Genomic DNA, 16,718 nt, shown 5'->3' on the forward strand with positions numbered 1-16,718 from the left:
TAATCTTTTAAATCTCTATTAAATCACTAATAACAATTTTTTAATTTTTTTATTTATTTAAAAAAGGAGACATTAACAAAACCATAGGATAAGAGGGGTACAACTCCACACAGTTCCCACCACCAGAACTCTGTATCCCATCCCCTCCCCGATAGCTTTCCTATTCTTTATTCCTCTGGGAGTATGGACCCAAGGTCACTGTGGGATGCAGAAGGTGGCAGGTCTGGCTTCTGTAATTGCTTCCCTGATAAACATTGGCGTTGACTGGTCGATCCATACTCCGAGCCTGTCTCTCTCTTTCCATAGTAGGTTGGGGCTCTGGGGAAGCAGAGCTCCAGGACACATTGGTGGGGTTGTCTGTCCAGGGAAGTCTGGTTGGCATCATGCTGGCATCTGGAACCTGGTGGTTGACAAGAGACTTAACATACAAAGCCAAACAAACTGTTGAACAATCATGGACCTAAAGGCTGGAATAATGCAGATGAAGTATTGGGGTGGTATTCACTGCAGACTATTGTGTACTTTTGCTTTCAGGTATATATTTTGCCCTAGTTTATGGATACGTATGAACATATGCTCTCTCTCAGAGAACTCTGGTCTATATCTAGGTTTTGTCTCTTTTCATCTCCCCCCCCCCCACCATGTGTGGGTGTGTGTGTGTGTGTGTTAGGAAGTGAACCACCTGAGATGGAATTAGAGAGTACCATGAAAGGAAAGGTCTCACCCAAGTAATGAAGCTGAAGGGTTGTCATTCCACACCTGAAGTCTCTGGACACAGTCTGACGTGAAGCATGCTGGCGTGGTAGTTGTTGTGTTACTAATAACAGTTTTAATAAGGAAAATAAACAAAGCCTAAGGGTACATTTTCAAAAATATAATTCAGGAACAAGAGCCTCAGCGTACATAGCTTCACCACTCCCAAGCTGATTTTTCCTTCAGAGAGAGACAGAAGGAGACCTAGGAAGAGACAGCCTAGGACTAAAGCTTCTCTCTGCACTCCCACATGGTGCCTCAGCTCAGATCTGTGCCACACACATGGCAAAGCGTGCACCCTACCTGCTGAGTTATTGTCCCAGCTCAAATAACAGGTGTTCTAAGAAAAAAAACAGAAAGGATAGCATCATCAATGAAATAATTCAAGACTATCTCTCAGTACTGCGCGATGTGAATTGCCCGGTTAAAAGGATCAATCAGATTAAAAGCACAGGGGCAATACTGTCTCTTTGTCTCTTTCCATCTCCCCCATCCCCTCCCCCTGTGTGTGTGTGTGTGTGTGTGTGTGTGTGTGTGTGTGTGTCTGTGTGTGTGTCTGTGTGTGTGTCTGTGTGGGGGGGTTGGTTTTTTTAATTATATGTGTGAATAGATATGCTTAAAAAGTAAGTGAAAGGGATCATTCTTCTCAAGATTCTGCCATAAAGGAAAAACCATATATTTGAATTGTCGCTCGGATATTTCGGTATCCTATGAAGAAATGTCATAGAGCCAGCTGTTGATGCACCTGGTAGAGTACACACATTACCACACATGGACTAGATTCCCAACTGCAGGAGGGAAGCTTTGTTATGGTGGAGCAGTGCTGTGGTGTCTCTTCTCTCTCCCTCTCTGCCTCTCTCTGTCTCTCACCCTCTATGAAAGAAGGGAAAAATGACTTCTGGAAATGGTGGGGTCCAGTGATAGGCTCCAGTGATAACACTGGTGGCATAAAAAAAAATGAGGGGTTATACTAATTTTTTCAGACTTCAGAAATAACACTACTTCCAGTGCATTCCAAGTTCCCAAACTTAGAAGTACTTATTTTCCTGAAATACTAAGAAAGTAGCAAGTACACTAATGTAATGGGGCATTATATAAGACACACACGCACGCACACGCACACACACCACGCACGCACACACAAATTGGGAGCTTCTGTAGGTTTATTTTGTTTTGTTGTCTTTTGTTTTTGCTGTAAAGGGTTTGTTTTTTTTTTTGTTATCTTTAGGGATTGATAATGACTGACAAGATTGTGGGATAAGAGGGGTACAATTCCATACAGTTCCCACCACCAGAGTTCCATATACCTCCCCCTCTATTGGAAGCTTCCCTATTCTTTATCCTTCTGGGAGTATGGACCAAAAATCTTTATGGTTTGCACAGAAGGCGGAAAGTCTGACTTTTGTAAATGCTTCTCCGCTGGACATGGGCATTGACAGGTCGAACCATACCTGCAACTTCTGTAGGTTTTAAGATGTAACTGTAGTATAGTAAAGAGAAGATACAATACCTTTGATAAGTAATTGGCTACTCCTGAGTTTAATTATTAATCCACTTGTTTATTTGTGGTCTTGTTTCAGGAGTATATACTGTATACTTGTATACTGTCTATGAAAGTATAGAAATTATAACATTAAATTGCATTTAAATTAAATTGAATTTTGGCAAGAGTAAACAGAAAATCAAAGATAGGGCAAAGAGACGCCAAGAAAATTACTTAAAATATGTGCAGATATAGTCTGATACTGGTTACAAATTTGTACAGAGCCTCTTTGTATAGGCATTATACTCTCAGCCCCATCCTGAGGCTGTTTCTTATAATAATCCAATAGTGTGTTCACAGTTTAAATGAAACCTGTCTACATATACCTTATTTTCTGAGTTTATCTTCACCATTTATGAAAGAATATATAATTAAACATGTTTCTTTTGAAGTTCACCATGTGATGGATGTGAACTAAATATAGGCATATATATTTGTTTCAGAATTAAAGAAAACTCTGTCTACCTGCGTTTACGGAAAAGAAACCACTGCAATCACAGAGACTACCAGAACATTTCAAGAAATGGTATGTAACTTTTCGTTTATGTGTGCCCTGACGTGCCTTTAGTGATAAATTTGTCTCATAAGAGCTTCAAAAACTGAGAATTAGGTAGCAAGGACCCCAGAATAAAATGAGTAATCTCCCTTTTCTTTTCTTTTTTTATTTTTTCTTTTCTTAAGCAGGATCTTGATTTATTGTGATTGATTAAGGGACATCTCTGAGGCTCTCAGGAGTACAGGGCCTGCCACTTGTCCAGGGGACCGCAGTCGGAGGTGTATTTGACTCCAGGACCCCTTAGGACAGCCTGTACAAGCAACAGGCTGCATACACTACCCAAGAGTTTGTTTGGAGCCACTGCACACTGGGCCTTTTCTTTTTTATATAATTTTTATTAGTGATTTAATAATGATGGACAAAATTGTGGTATAAGAGAAGTACAATTCCCACTACCAGAGTTCCATATCCTTTCCCCTCCATTGGAAGCTTCCCTATTCTTTATCCCTCTGGGAGTATGGACCAGAGATCCTTATGGGGTGTAGAAGGTGGAAGGTCTGGCTACTGTAATCGCCTGTCCACTGGTCATAGGTATTGACAGGTGGATCCATATCCCCAGCCTGTTTCTGTCTTTCCCTAGTGAGGTAGGACTCTGGGGAGGTGGGGTTCCAGGACACATTGGTGAAGTTGTCTTCCCAGGGAAGTCAGGTTGATGTCATAGTAGCATCTGCAGCTTGGTCTGCTTGATGAATGTGAGTATACACACATACATGCCCTTACGAGCTGACTTCAGGGTCCATCAAGGAAAACACTCTTAATGCTTTCCAGCCACCAAGTTGCAGATGCTACCATGATACCAGCCTGACTTCCCTGAGCAGACAACCCCACCAATGTGTCCTGGAACCCCACCTTCCCAGAGCCCTGCCCCACTAGGGAAAGATAGAAACAGGCTGGGAATATGGATCAATCTGCCAACATCCGTGTTCAGCAATGAAGCAATTACAGAAGCCAGACCCACGGGGCCACTATTAAAGTGTGCCAGTCTCTTGCCCTTATGCAGCTTGTGTGGTCCTTACTTTACCTGACATGGTTGGACTTAGAGTGATTGAGGGAAGTGAGACAGGGAGTAGATGAGGAAGGTATCTGGGTCTGCGTAGAAAACATTTGGTAATCTCCCTTTTCAGTGTCACCTTTCCAGAGAAGGAGCCCTGGCTTCAAAGCCTCTAGGCCTCAGCAAAGAGCAAGAATAAAAATTTTCTCCCATTTAGAAAGCAAACAAGAAAGGAAGAGAGGAAAGAAAGAAAGAAAGAAAGAAAGAAAGAAAGAAAGAAAGAAAGAAAGGAAGAAAGAAGGGAGGGAGGAAGGAAGGAAGGGAGGGAGGAAGGAAGGAAGGAAGGAAGGAAGGAAGGAAGGAAGGAAGAAAAAAAAAAGAAAAGAAAGAAAAAGAAAGAAAGACAGGAAGGAAGGAAGGAAGAAAAAGAAAAGAAAAGAAAAGAAAGAAAGAAAGAAAGAAAGAAAGAAAGAAAGAAAGAAAGAAAGAAAGAAAGAAAGAAAGAAAGACAGGAAGGAAGGAAGGAAGGAAGGAAGGAAGGAAGGAAGGAAGGGGAAACAAACACCTACCAAAGGAGTGAGTGAGTCAGTCATCCATCAGCAAAGTTCTAGAAAAGCCACAGTGCAGACAGCTAAAGTTCAGGAATCAAGGCCGACATGAGCATTAGCAGAACAAGAACTAAACAAAATCAGAATTATTGCAAAGATTCACCTTCCCCTATGGAGCAAAGTTTCTCACATTTCTAGAAAAGATAGCTAAGTACTTGTGGCTGAAACCCCAAAGCCATAAAGAAAAGGCCTGTCTTTCCAGAGTGTGTTAGAGACCTTCAGGTCTCTTATCACCCCACCCTGTTACCCAGGACATCGACATTGGCATTTTCTGGCTCTGCTTCCTTTCCTGCATGATCCCCTCACACCTTGGACCTGCTGGCAATCCATTGCTACAGAACTTCAGCAGTGAAATTCTTGATCGATAAGCCATGGCCTGGCTAGTGTCTGAGGAATGTTTTGTGACACCATGATGCAGAAATGGCAAACAGTGCATGAGTTGTGTCTCTGTCTTTCTGAACCTGAGGAAATATTACTCATCATCCTTGGCAATCTTGTCTGGTACCTTGAGATTCTGCCTCGAGAGTTTTCACAACACAGCATGGCTGACAGTCAGCAGCATGTTAGACTCAGCACATACACAGGTAGATGTATTTGATAGTTTTCTCTTCCTCTGCCATCCAGCTCTAACTAATAAGAATGCTAAGAAATTTTCTGAGAAGTATAAACCTACAAATAGTACATCCTTTCTCTTCTTTCCTCGTTTTTGTTTTTGTTTTTTTAACCTGAGCACTGCTCAGCTCTGGCTTATGGTAGTGCTAGAGATTGAATCTGGGGAATTGGAGCCTCAGGCACTCAAGTCCTTTTGCATAAGCCCTATACTGTCTCCTTAGCCCAAGTAATATATTTCTGATAATAACTACACAGAATAGATGTTCTACTACCTGAAGAACAATAAAGGATTTTTAGCTAATACAATAATGGCTGTTATTTGTTCATCATTTACCAAGTGAAAATAACTTCTGCATAATATTTTAGTTCATTTTATCAACAAACTCTAAAGCAAGCATTATTCTATTTTATCTGTTTTAAGATGCCATTGATTACAATAACTCTGGGGAGTGTCGAGGGAGGAATAAAATCACAATGTACACATTGATTGCAACACATAGTTCAATATCAAGTGTATTTAGATCTGTTTCCCAAAACTGAGTCACTCTGATAGCCACAGTATTACACCTGGGGAAACAGGCATAGAGAGACCAAGAATCATGTCCCAAATCACAGAGATAGTAAGTTACAGAGCTGAACTTGTTCCCCTGGTCTCACCCCACCCCCGACACACACACACACACACACACACACACACACACACACACACACACACACACACACACTAGCAGATAGCACAATCACTGGTATATGACCAAGGTGACTTACCTAAAGAGATTGCCTCAGCTCTGCATGTGAGCAAGACAGATTAGTACAAAGTCTCCATTAAATGGGGCTATGACTCATTCTAGATAAAAAGTAAATATTGGGGAGTTGGGTGGTAGTGCAGCGGGTAAAGCGCAGGTGGCATGAAGCACAAGGACCCCGTGAAGCATAAGGATCTCGTTTCGAGCCCCGAGCTCCCCAACTGCAGGGGAGTCACTTCACAGGCGGTGAAGCAGGTCTGCAGGTGTCTGTCTTTCCCCGTCTTCCCCTCCTCTATCCATTTCTCTCTGTCCTATCCAACAATGATGATATCAATAACAACAATAACAATAACCACAACACGACAAAACAACAAGGGCAACAAAAGGGAAAATAAATATTAAAAATTTTTAAATTAAAATAAAAAAGTAAATATTGGCCCCTTTCATTTTAGGAGAATGCTCAAGTAGCCACCCACCCCCACCCCCAATACTGTCAAAAATATTCTTCCCATGTAGGCTATAAAAAAACGAAATGGGGGGGGAGGAATGCACATGTTACAATGCACTAGGACCCAGATTTTAGCCCCCCTGGTCCCCACCTGCAGGGGGAAACCTTTGTGAGTGGTGAAGCACGGATGCAGGTGTCTCTCTGTCTTATTCCCTATCCCCCCTTCCCTCTCAATTTCTGACTGTCTCTGTCCAATAAATAAAGATAATAACAAATTTTAAAATAAAGAAAAAATAGAAACAACAAAGAGCAAAAGCACTTTTGTTGCCTATTGTGCCGTTCTAGAAAATGGGTATTAAACATTCTTTTAAATTAGGTAGAAAGACAAAACCCTGCCACAAAAAAAGAGCAGAATATAAAGGTGGATAGTATATTTGACTTTGTACTGTCTTTTAAAATAGTTTATAAAATTTGCTGTACTTGTGGTCCGGGAGGTGGCGCGGTGGCTAAGGCACTAGACTCTCAAGCATGAGGTCCTGAGTTCGATCCCCCGCAGCACAGGTACCAGAGTGATGACCGGTTCTTTCTCTCCTTCTTTTTTAATAAACCTTTGGGTAAAAGTGAATGTGATGCAGGCACAAGGCTTGCCTGAGGTACCTGTCAGGTTAGGGCAGGGAAGAAGCAGTAAGATTCCTCTGTCTCTTTGACACCACCAGCATTTGTCTTTCTCACAAGGCCCAGACATGTCAAATCAACATCATTTTTCAACCCACAATGAATGCAGTGATCTATTGTAGAAATTGAAAAAAAAAAAAAGTGAAGTACTCGAAAAAGTACTCAGTACAATCTGTAGCAGACGTCTCTCCCTTCATGGTATGCAGTCTTGACAGCAGAACCTTAAAATTCATATTGTGAAGATGAAAAGGGGCTCAGGAGATGGGAGGAGAGACCAATCAGGAAGAAAAAAAAAAAAAAAGCTTGCATGTCAAATTTTGATCGAAACCTGACGCTTTCTGACAGGTTTTTTTTTCCTTGTCTAATGAATAGATGCCAGGAGCTAGAAGAGAGATTATTTCCTTCCTTTCTTGAAATGTGCAATCCTTAGAAATGTGTAATCTGTATAATTTGTCTAGTAAACTTCTTGACTACATCTCTAAGGATGTAACTGAAAGGCTGTTTTGTTCTTAGTTCCTTATAGTTATAGTTATTTAATGCTCTGGCTTTTTTTGTCCAGAGCCTCTTCTTATTTTCTGTTGCCTGCCTTCACTATAGATTTTCTTCTGATATTATGCAGCCTGTAACCTCACTACCCACGCCAAGTTATTTCAATTACTCCCCAAGGTTTTTATTAGATGTAAGAAAAGTCAGCTTTCTATAGCCTGAATACTTATGGCTACACTTATTTTCCAGAACTAGCGAGAGAAAAAGTAAGAGTTGTGTGGAATATTAAAACATTTATATATAGTTAGAATTATCTCCTTGAGGTTTTTAAAGTACCCAAGGTTTTCTTTGGATATCTCTAGTAGGAATTATTGCCGACAATTCAAAAGACATTTGAAGACATTTTGAAAATGCAAAGCGTCATCTGTAATTGCAATACTAATTCCAGTTCTTGCTAGACCTTTTGCACTCAGAAGAGACGATAGTTTACAAGCCTCTTACAGCGTCTAGTATGCCAAATGGCACAGATGGGAAGGGACCAGAAAGTTCAGGAGGCAGGATGAGAAATCAGTGACTTGGAAGCCACTTCACAAATCACATTACTTGTCAGAATGCAAAGTGAGGCACAGAGAGCAGAGGTCTGGCCTTCCTTGCGCCTTTATGTAAAAATCTTCTTTTTCGGGGGCCAGGTGGTGGCGCACCTGGTCAAGCGCACACATTACAGTGCACAAGGACCCAGGTTCAAGCCCCTTGTCCCCACCGGGGCTCACAAGTGATGAAGCAGATCTGCAGGTGTCTTACTTCTCTTTCCATTTCTATCTCCCCCTTCCCACTCAATTTCTCTGTCTCTGTCCGATAATAAATAAATAAATAAATAAATAAATAAATAAATAAAATTTAAAATCTTCTTTTGCTACAGCATAAAATCACAGACTAGTTTTGAGTGCAGGCCCTGAAATTGCTGTTGTGACTTGGGGAAATCAGTTGATTTCTCTGGCCAGTTTTTGTCTATGTAACAGAGACCAAGGTTCAGTGAGCACAGTTGTCCAGAGTTGGTTGGTCCTGGATCTCATTCCAGGTTGCCTAGACAACATGCCAGGTTCAACGGGCTCCCCCCATCTTCCTATAAGAGGAATCAATCTGAATATGAGCTGTGGAGAAAAAACCCAGGCTTGCGAGTTGTCTCTCTTCCAACAAAATCAATTCCTTGCACTATGTCCCATGAGTTTATGGAAATTATGAAAACTCCCTTGCCTGATTGACCAAGATAGGGCCACTCCTATGCAACAGACGTAATAATAGACTGCACCTTGAACTGAATCAAGGAATTTAAGGTATAATGGATAAAATGCAGTATTTCTTAAAAGTTCATCATCCACAGACCATAGGCCGAGTCTTTGAAATACTGACTCTCTTAAAAGCTTAGACCAGGGAGAACAGAAGCAACCGGTGGCATTGCTCTATAAAAAAAAATAAAATAAAATAAGGAAAAAAAAGTTCATCATTGCTGACTCCATCTATCTCCTGTCTTATTATTTACTCAGCATTTAAAAACAATCATTTTTCAACATTCACAGGTTTTTTTTAAGAAACTAATTTTCTTCTGTAATTGCTTCCCCGCTGAACATGGGCGTTGACTGGTCGGTCCATACTCCCAGTCTGCCTCTCTCTTTCCCTAGTAGGGTGTGTCTCTGGGGAAGCTGAGCTCCAGGACACATTGGTGGGGTCTTCAGTCCAGGGAAGCCTGGCCGGCATCCTGATGACATCTGGAACCTGGTGACTGAAAAGAGAGTTAACATACGAAGCCAAACAAATTGTTGAGCAATCATGGACCCAAAGCTTGGAATAGTGGAGAGGAAGTGTTAGGGAGGTACTCACTGCAAATTCTAGTGCACTTCTGCTTTCAGGCATATATTTTGCATATATTTTTGTTCAGCGGGGAAGCAATTACAGAAGCCAGACCTTCTACCTTCTGCAACCCACAAGGACCCTGGGTCCATGCTCCCAGAGGGATGGAGAGTGGGAAAGCTATCAGGGGAGGGGGTGGGAAATGGAGATTGGGTGGTGGGAATTGTGTGGAATTGTACCCCTCCTACCCTATGATTTCGTTAATTAATCCTTTCTTAAATAAAAAAAAAAGAAACTAATTTTCAAGATAAAAAAATTAAAAGAAACATGTCCAAGGGGCTGGGTGGTAGTGTATTTAGTCCATTATACTTTATCTATTTTTCTCTGTTTCTACTAGAAGGGATAGGGGAAAGACACGTGTCCATGAGAGTAAAACCTGTGGTCTCCAGAATCGGATGGTAGAAACATGGCATCGAGGATTGAATATGTGGATTCCCGAGAACATTACCAGGAGAAAGGTGAAAGCAGTGGGTGAGGAGTGATAGGTCTGACCTTGCGTGCCTAGAGCAGAGAGAAGAACAGACTTATTCTAGAAGGAAAGAGGGTGGACGAGATCTAGGATTGGAGAGTGATGGAAACAGGGAGAAAACAGATCTGAAATTGACCGAAGAAGCTGAGGCAAGGGAAGATGGAGAGATGATTAGACTGCAGAGAGGAGGTCCCAGAGTCCTACCTGCCCTGGCATCCTGCAATATATTTTTTTTCTTGACCCTGGTTTTGGATAGCTTTATAATTATGTGTCTTGGTATGTGTGTCATTTTGGATTCAAAAATTTAGATGTGTCCACCTTCTTGGATTTCTCTATTTTGAACATAACTAAAGTATGAATATTTTATGCTAAATTTCTTGGAGTATATCTCTTCTCTGCCTGTCTTCTTCCTCAAGCATCTGAACAACTCAGATATTCATCTTTCTGTTGGAGTCTGCCATTTAGTTGAGAAGGGCTTCATTTCTCCTAAACCTTTCCTTACCGAGGGTTTTAAATTCATAGGGTCGGTGGCTGATATTCTCTCCTCCACTTGATTAAGCCTACTTGCAATGCCTCTTAACCTCGACCTGCATTCAAAGTGACCTTTAGGCCCTGCAGTTCTGTTTGGATTTTTTTTTCCTTCTGTATTTCGTAATTCTTTGGTGAAATGATCAGAGATTCTTGAATATTTAGTTCTTGAATTGATTTCATAATGAGTTTTCTAAACTCTAGCTCTGTCATTTTTCTCTAGACCTGAGTCTTGTCTGGTCCTTGGGGTTGTCTGTTGGTGCGGCATTTTCACTACAATTTTATTCTAGTTATGAATAGTGTTCACATTTATGATATTCCAAAGGTAAATAAGGAATTGTGCAGATTCCTTTATCTAGTCACAGTAATAGCCAAGGGAGCCTAGGGGAAGAATAGATGCTCAGACACGCCTAGAATGCGTTTACATCCTGCCCTCACACTGGCTGGCTCTGTCACCTCAGCCTGTCTCCCCCCACTCCATTTGCATCTCCACTTCCCTCTGTGTAGAATAAAGCATTTAAACCAGACGTTCTCCCTTTCCATCCAAACACAATGATTCTGAAATTTGAAACCAGAATGTTTTAGACAAGCAGCTCCGTACTTAAGTGTTTATCTTTTAATTCAGTTTGCTGCTGACATATGCAAATTAGGAGATTTGACATTAAAAGTAGCCTAACTTTCTGTTAATTATAGAAAGTAGCACAGCCACCTGCCTGCAGTGTCCTGGGATCAGGGGAGTCGCATGCTGTTTCCACTTTGTCCCCTTCACATGTGGGTCGGGCTGCCTGGTGGTTCCTGTAGCCATTTGAGTTTTTTCTTTTTTTTTAATTTTTATAATTTTTATTTATAAAATGGAAATGTTGACAAGACCATAGGATAAAAGGGGTACAATTCCACACAGTTCCCACCCCTCAGAACTCCCTATCCCATCCCTTGATTGCTTCCCTATTCTTTATCCCTCTGGGAGTATGGACCCAGGGTCATTGTGGGGTGCAGAAGGTGGAAGGTCTGGCTTCTGTAATTGCTTCCCCGCTGAACATGGGCGTTGACTGGTCGGTCCATACTCCCAGTCTGCCTCTCTCTTTCCCTAGTGGGGCAGGGTTCTGGGGAAGTGGGGCTCCAGGCCACATTGATGGGGTCATCTGCCCAGGGAAGCCAGGTTGGCATTATGGTAGCTGAATATGGGCCTCAGATCAAATCAATGGGGTTCACAGTTAACAGTATTCTTACACGTTTCCCATATTTGGAAGCTATTCTCTTCCCTGCTCCAGCTTTCTAGTCCTTCTTCCATCTATACACCATTTCCCCAGACAATAACTTGGGCCCACCTGCATATCAGATGGCAGGCACAGGCAAAAACTAGTAGTCATGGGCCCCTTGGAATATACCTAAAATAGACCTACTAGCTTTTCCCAAAACATAGACTCCAAATCTTCATCTGCAGTATTCTTACCTTTAAGTTCATGATCAGTCAACAATCTGTTCTGCTTTATATCTTAACTCTTTTTCAGCCACCAGGTTCCTGATGCTACCATTTAAGTTTTCTAACCCATTCCCAAGTCAAAATGGTCAGGAACTTTTCAAGTGAATGTAGAACTAGGACTTCAGTGCAAAACAAGTCAGAAGGCTCCACTGTGCAGAATAGCACTGAAGGCCCTGGGCATTCATCAGAAAAGAAGCTTCCCCTGGGAAGTGTTCTAACCAGAATAGGGAGTGAGCTGTCCTGCTGCAGGACTTAACTTGCCAAAAAGGATTTTGCTTTCTTTTTTTAATATTTTATTTATTAATGAGAAAGATAGGAGGAGAGAGAACCAGGCATCATTCTGGCACATGCGCTGCCGGGGATAGAACTCAGAACCTCCTGCTTGAGAGTCCAAAACTTTATCACTGCGCCACCTCACGGACCACAGGGTTTTGCTTTCTTAACAAGTGAAAAAATTGTTGAAGGAGATTGCCCTGGGCACAGAGACACCACTGTACTGGTCTTACTCCAAGGAAGAAAGAATAGGATAATGCCCTTTTAAACTCTAGGCAGGTAATCAAGTATTTTATCCAGGAATACTGCCAAGGACCATTAGTCAAGGGACAGCACCTGGGGAACCATCCATTAGTAAGATGGATGAATTTAGCTAGAGAATTGTTTGAAGCTGCTATTGTTATTATTTTATTGATTTTTGTTGATATTTAGTACCTATTATTTGCTCAGACTGCTTTAGCAAAGTACTGTAGACTAGGCGGTTTATAAATGGTAGAAATTTATTTCTCACAGTCTGAGAAACTGTTCCTGCATGGCTAGGTTCTGGTGAGAACTTTTTTTCTTTATTGGGGGACTAATGCTTTACAGTCGACAGTAAATACAGTAGTTTGTACATGCATAACATTTCCCAGTATTCCACTGTCGCGAGCAAGTTATAGGAGTAAGGACTCACTCGGCGAGCGTGTCGGAGTTAAGCAATAATTCTTTACTTATTTTAGATGCCAGAGAAAGGTCACACAATTCACACAACACACAGTCAGCCCGACACCTCTCCTTACTCAGTAGCCGTTTGCAGGTAAGGCTCACGACGTGGTCACCAGCCGCTGTGTTGCCGGACTGGAGGTCCTTTGTCCACTGGCGCGACCAGATGAACGAGGGTCTCTGGAAACTGGGGGAGCAGCTACTTAGCCTGGCCGTGTGTGATTAAGTCTTTAGCAGAATGGGCAGCATCCTGGATGGTTAGTAGTGGTGATAGTGCTTCATTCAGCTGGTTTCTGAGCCTCTACTTATACTGTTTGCCTCTGGTGTCACATCCCTGTGAGAATAATGACAGTCCTAATAAAATGTGTCTTGTTTCTCAAGAAAAAAAAGAAAGAAAAAACTTAGTTTGCTTCTGTTTTGTTTGGATTTTTTTATTTTTTGGCAAGTTCATGTAACTCAGATCTCTAGGTTTCACCTATGAGTGAAATCATCTGGTAGCTGTCTTTCATCTCTTGTCTCATTTCACTAAGCATGGTCACCTCCAGTTCCATCCATTTTGTCCTAAAAGACCCACTATCATCTTTTTTTTTTCTTTTTAATCTGATGAAAGCCTGACCCCTCTACCTTTATATGTGACTTTCTTCCTTTCTCTGACAGCCTGCAAATTTTTTTTTCTTTGTCTCTGTTTTTGGATAGTTTTACAATAATGTATCTTGGTGTGTGTCATTTTCGGATTCAAAAATTGAGCTGTGCATTCACATTCTTGGATGTCTGTGTTCTGAACATTGCTCAGGTATAGAAATTTCTCTGTTAAAATTTCTTTGAATATATTCTCTGCTCCTCTCTCTCTTTCTTCTTTCTCAGGGATCCCAATAACTCTGATGTTCATCTTGCTGATGGAATCTGCTATTTTGTTGAGAAGTACTTCATTTTTTTCTAGACCTTTCTTCTCTAAGAGTTTTCAATTCACAGAGTGTGATGGTTGTTGTCTTCTCATGTTGATATTCTCTCCCCCGCCTAATTAAGTCTAATTCTGAGACCTCTTATCCCAATCTGGACTCTGCATTCAGAGTTTCTTTTTGGCCCTGCAGTTCTGTTTAGATTTTTTTTTTCTGTACTTTATAATTCTTCACTAAAATGATCACTGAGTTCTTGAATCTTAACTTTAGTTTCTTGAACTGGTTTCAAAATGAGTTTTCTGAACTCTGTCTCTGTCGTTTTTTTTTTCTAGATCTGAGCCTGTCTGGTCATTTGGGATTTCTGTTAGTGTGGTCTGCGTATTTGTTTCCTCATTTAGTGTCGCTTTCATTGTTGTGCCAGCAGGAGGTGCTGTCTGAGGTGTTTGATTTCCCTATTAGTGTATCTTGGTGGGGGAGGGAAGATTTGCTCCTGAGTCAACCGGCTGGTTCTGTACCCCTGATGTCAATATAAGATTTCCCTGCTGTGTTCCAGCCTCTGTGGGGTGATACTAATGGAGACTCGAGAAGTCAGAGTTGTAAATTGGTGAGTTTTTAGGTGACTTTAAAAAAAAAAAAAAAGTCTTTTTGTTGCTAAAATCCAGACCTGGAAGTGTGTCAGTTGTGTATCTAATTTGGTGTCCGCCATCTCTGAGCAGTGGTTTTTACTTCTGGGAATCACGCACTCACACCCTCTGTCCATAAGCCACATGTGTCTGTACTCACCTGTGGCTTAGGTGATTTTGTTTTTTTTAATAGTTTCTTTAACCTGGACCCAGAAATGGTGAGCCTCAGCTGCCTAACTCCTAGTCTGGTGCCAGCTGTCCCCAAATATGGTCTTTTAGTCCCAGGAATCTCTTCCTCACTCCTTTTCTGTCCACCAGCCACACGTGTTTGTACACACCTGCGGCTTGGTGAGTTTTTGAAGAGATCCTGGTCATGTTTTGTTGAGTTTTCAGGTGACTTTCATTGCTTTTCCTAGTTGACTGGGGGGAGTAGAATGCAGCTGTTACTCAGGCTGCTACAGAGATGTCTCTTTCTGACAGTGATTCTATGTGGACATATATAAGCTTTCAATTTTTCTACTGCATCAGTACATTCACCCTGTAGCTCTTAAATATGCACACCTGCAGAGGACAAATTCAGAATAAAATATCATATTTTTATGGAATTGTCAATGTCAAAGGCTCCTGAATGCCCAGGGTGGGGGGCGTCTCTTTTCACAGTTCCTTTTTGTTCAGGACTTAAGATAAAGGAAATCACTGTCACTTGTGTTGGTTACTGAAATAAACTTGCTATTTAGTTTTGTTTTTAATTATTATTATCTCCAGAACATCCCAGACTGTGCCTTTAGCCTCTGTTCTCCTTTATTTCCATTTCTCTCATTTTCAACTGGATTTCACACTCACTGTTCCCATTCTTTCCTTTCCAACAGTGGAAAAGGAGTTAGAAATAGATGAATGAGATAAAGTCCTTGTCTTCAAAATCACAACTAAATGGAAAAGAGAGAGAATAAGGTAATAATTATGGTCTCCATATAATGACTCTGAAGGAGAGAGAGGTTTCAGCCACTGAATGTGACTGCTAAAGAAAGACCTTATGGGGGCCAGATGGTGGCGCACCTGGTTGAGCGCCCATGTTTACAGTGCTCAAGGACCCGGGTTTGAGCCCCCAAACCCCACCTGCAGGGGGAAAAGCTTTGCAAGTGGTGAAGCAGGGCTACAGGTGTCTCTCTTTCTCTCCCTGTCTATCTCCCCTACCCTCTAGATTTCTGGCTGTCTCTATCCAATAAATAAAAATAATAATAAAGACTTGCTTGCCTGAGGCAGCAAGAGGCCCAGGTTCAATCCCCAGCACCACCATAAACCAGAGCTGAGCAATGATCTAGTTAAAAAAAAAAAAATCAACAACAACAAAAAAAAGAAGAAGAAGAAAGAAAGACTCTACAAAGAAGGAGCATATGAGAGGATATTTGTGAAGGGAGAACCAGAAATAGAGGGAGGAAGAGGAAAATCTACAATGCATAGAGGTAGCAACTGAATGCACAGAGGCCCCAGAGGCAAAGTGTCTTTGGGGAGGAAGGGAGAATAATTTAGCATGGTTGATGGAGACTAGAGGAACTGTATTAAATTTTGAGACTGAAAAATAGATTGCAGCCACACTGGGCAGGCTATCAGCTTCCTTTTAAAAACAGGTTAGGTTAATAAGTTATCTATTTTGCCACAGAAATTCAGAACCGTACCTGTGCATTTGAAAGCACTCTTGATAATAGAAACACAGTTAGAAACTGTCACAACAAGCAGTTATTACGTGCCTACTGTTTTGAGCTCAAGGTCAATATATTAGTCTGAATATTTCTACTTATTTCATGCAAACATCTTTAAAGAGTACATTTGAATTTTATGGTAAGATTTTAGTGTGTAATATGAATCAAGCTGCAAAGAATGTTTTAAATTATGGAAATATAAGCAAAATCTGCACTATTTAAAACAAATGGAAGTTAAATAACATTATTGGATTTGTCTTAGCTCAATGTTATGACACTACCCTTTCCTTAAACTTATTCTTAAGTTACTGGATAGAAACAGCCAGAAATTGAAAGGGAATGGGGTGGTAGAGAGAGAAACGGACAGACACCTGTAACTCTGCTTCACCACTTACAAAACTTTCCCCTTGGAAGTGGGAATGGGGGGGATTGAACTGGGGTCCTTGCATGTTGGTCTGCTTCTAAGACCCCTTCTGTTTCATTGGTTTAATCCCCCCTGCTTAACACTGCATTCTATTTACATAACGACTCTTAACTAAGCACCACCCTGCCTGCAGGACATTGGTTTAATCCCCACTGGTTCATGATGTCTTTTTGCTCCGCCCCCTCTCCTAGTACACCCTGATTTGCACCAGTCACTTTTCTCTCCACCCTCTCTATGTCACATCCTGTTTCCACCCTACTTGGCCAGTATACATATAAGGACAGGATTGTG

The 16,718-nt window shown here is 41.4% G+C and overlaps 1 protein-coding gene and 1 non-coding gene across 4 annotated transcripts in view; one reads left to right on the forward strand and one right to left on the reverse strand.

The window, feature by feature from the left end:
- AOAH (acyloxyacyl hydrolase) overlaps positions 1-16,718 on the forward strand; it is a 231,926-nt gene that overhangs the window by 167,026 nt on the left and 48,182 nt on the right. For all 3 annotated transcript variants that reach the window (XM_060195860.1, XM_060195862.1, XM_060195861.1), the window contains exon 14: positions 2,740-2,822. In XM_060195860.1, coding sequence (XP_060051843.1) covers positions 2,740-2,822 — 83 coding nt within the window. The remainder of the gene's footprint in view (positions 1-2,739; positions 2,823-16,718) is intronic.
- LOC132540076 (small nucleolar RNA SNORA70) lies at positions 3,075-3,212 on the reverse strand. The gene has a single exon (XR_009551342.1). It is a non-coding gene; the product is annotated as a small nucleolar RNA SNORA70 (small nucleolar RNA).

This window comes from Erinaceus europaeus, chromosome 8 (genome assembly GCF_950295315.1).
Source record: "Erinaceus europaeus chromosome 8, mEriEur2.1, whole genome shotgun sequence".
Lineage (NCBI taxonomy): Eukaryota > Metazoa > Chordata > Mammalia > Eulipotyphla > Erinaceidae > Erinaceus > Erinaceus europaeus.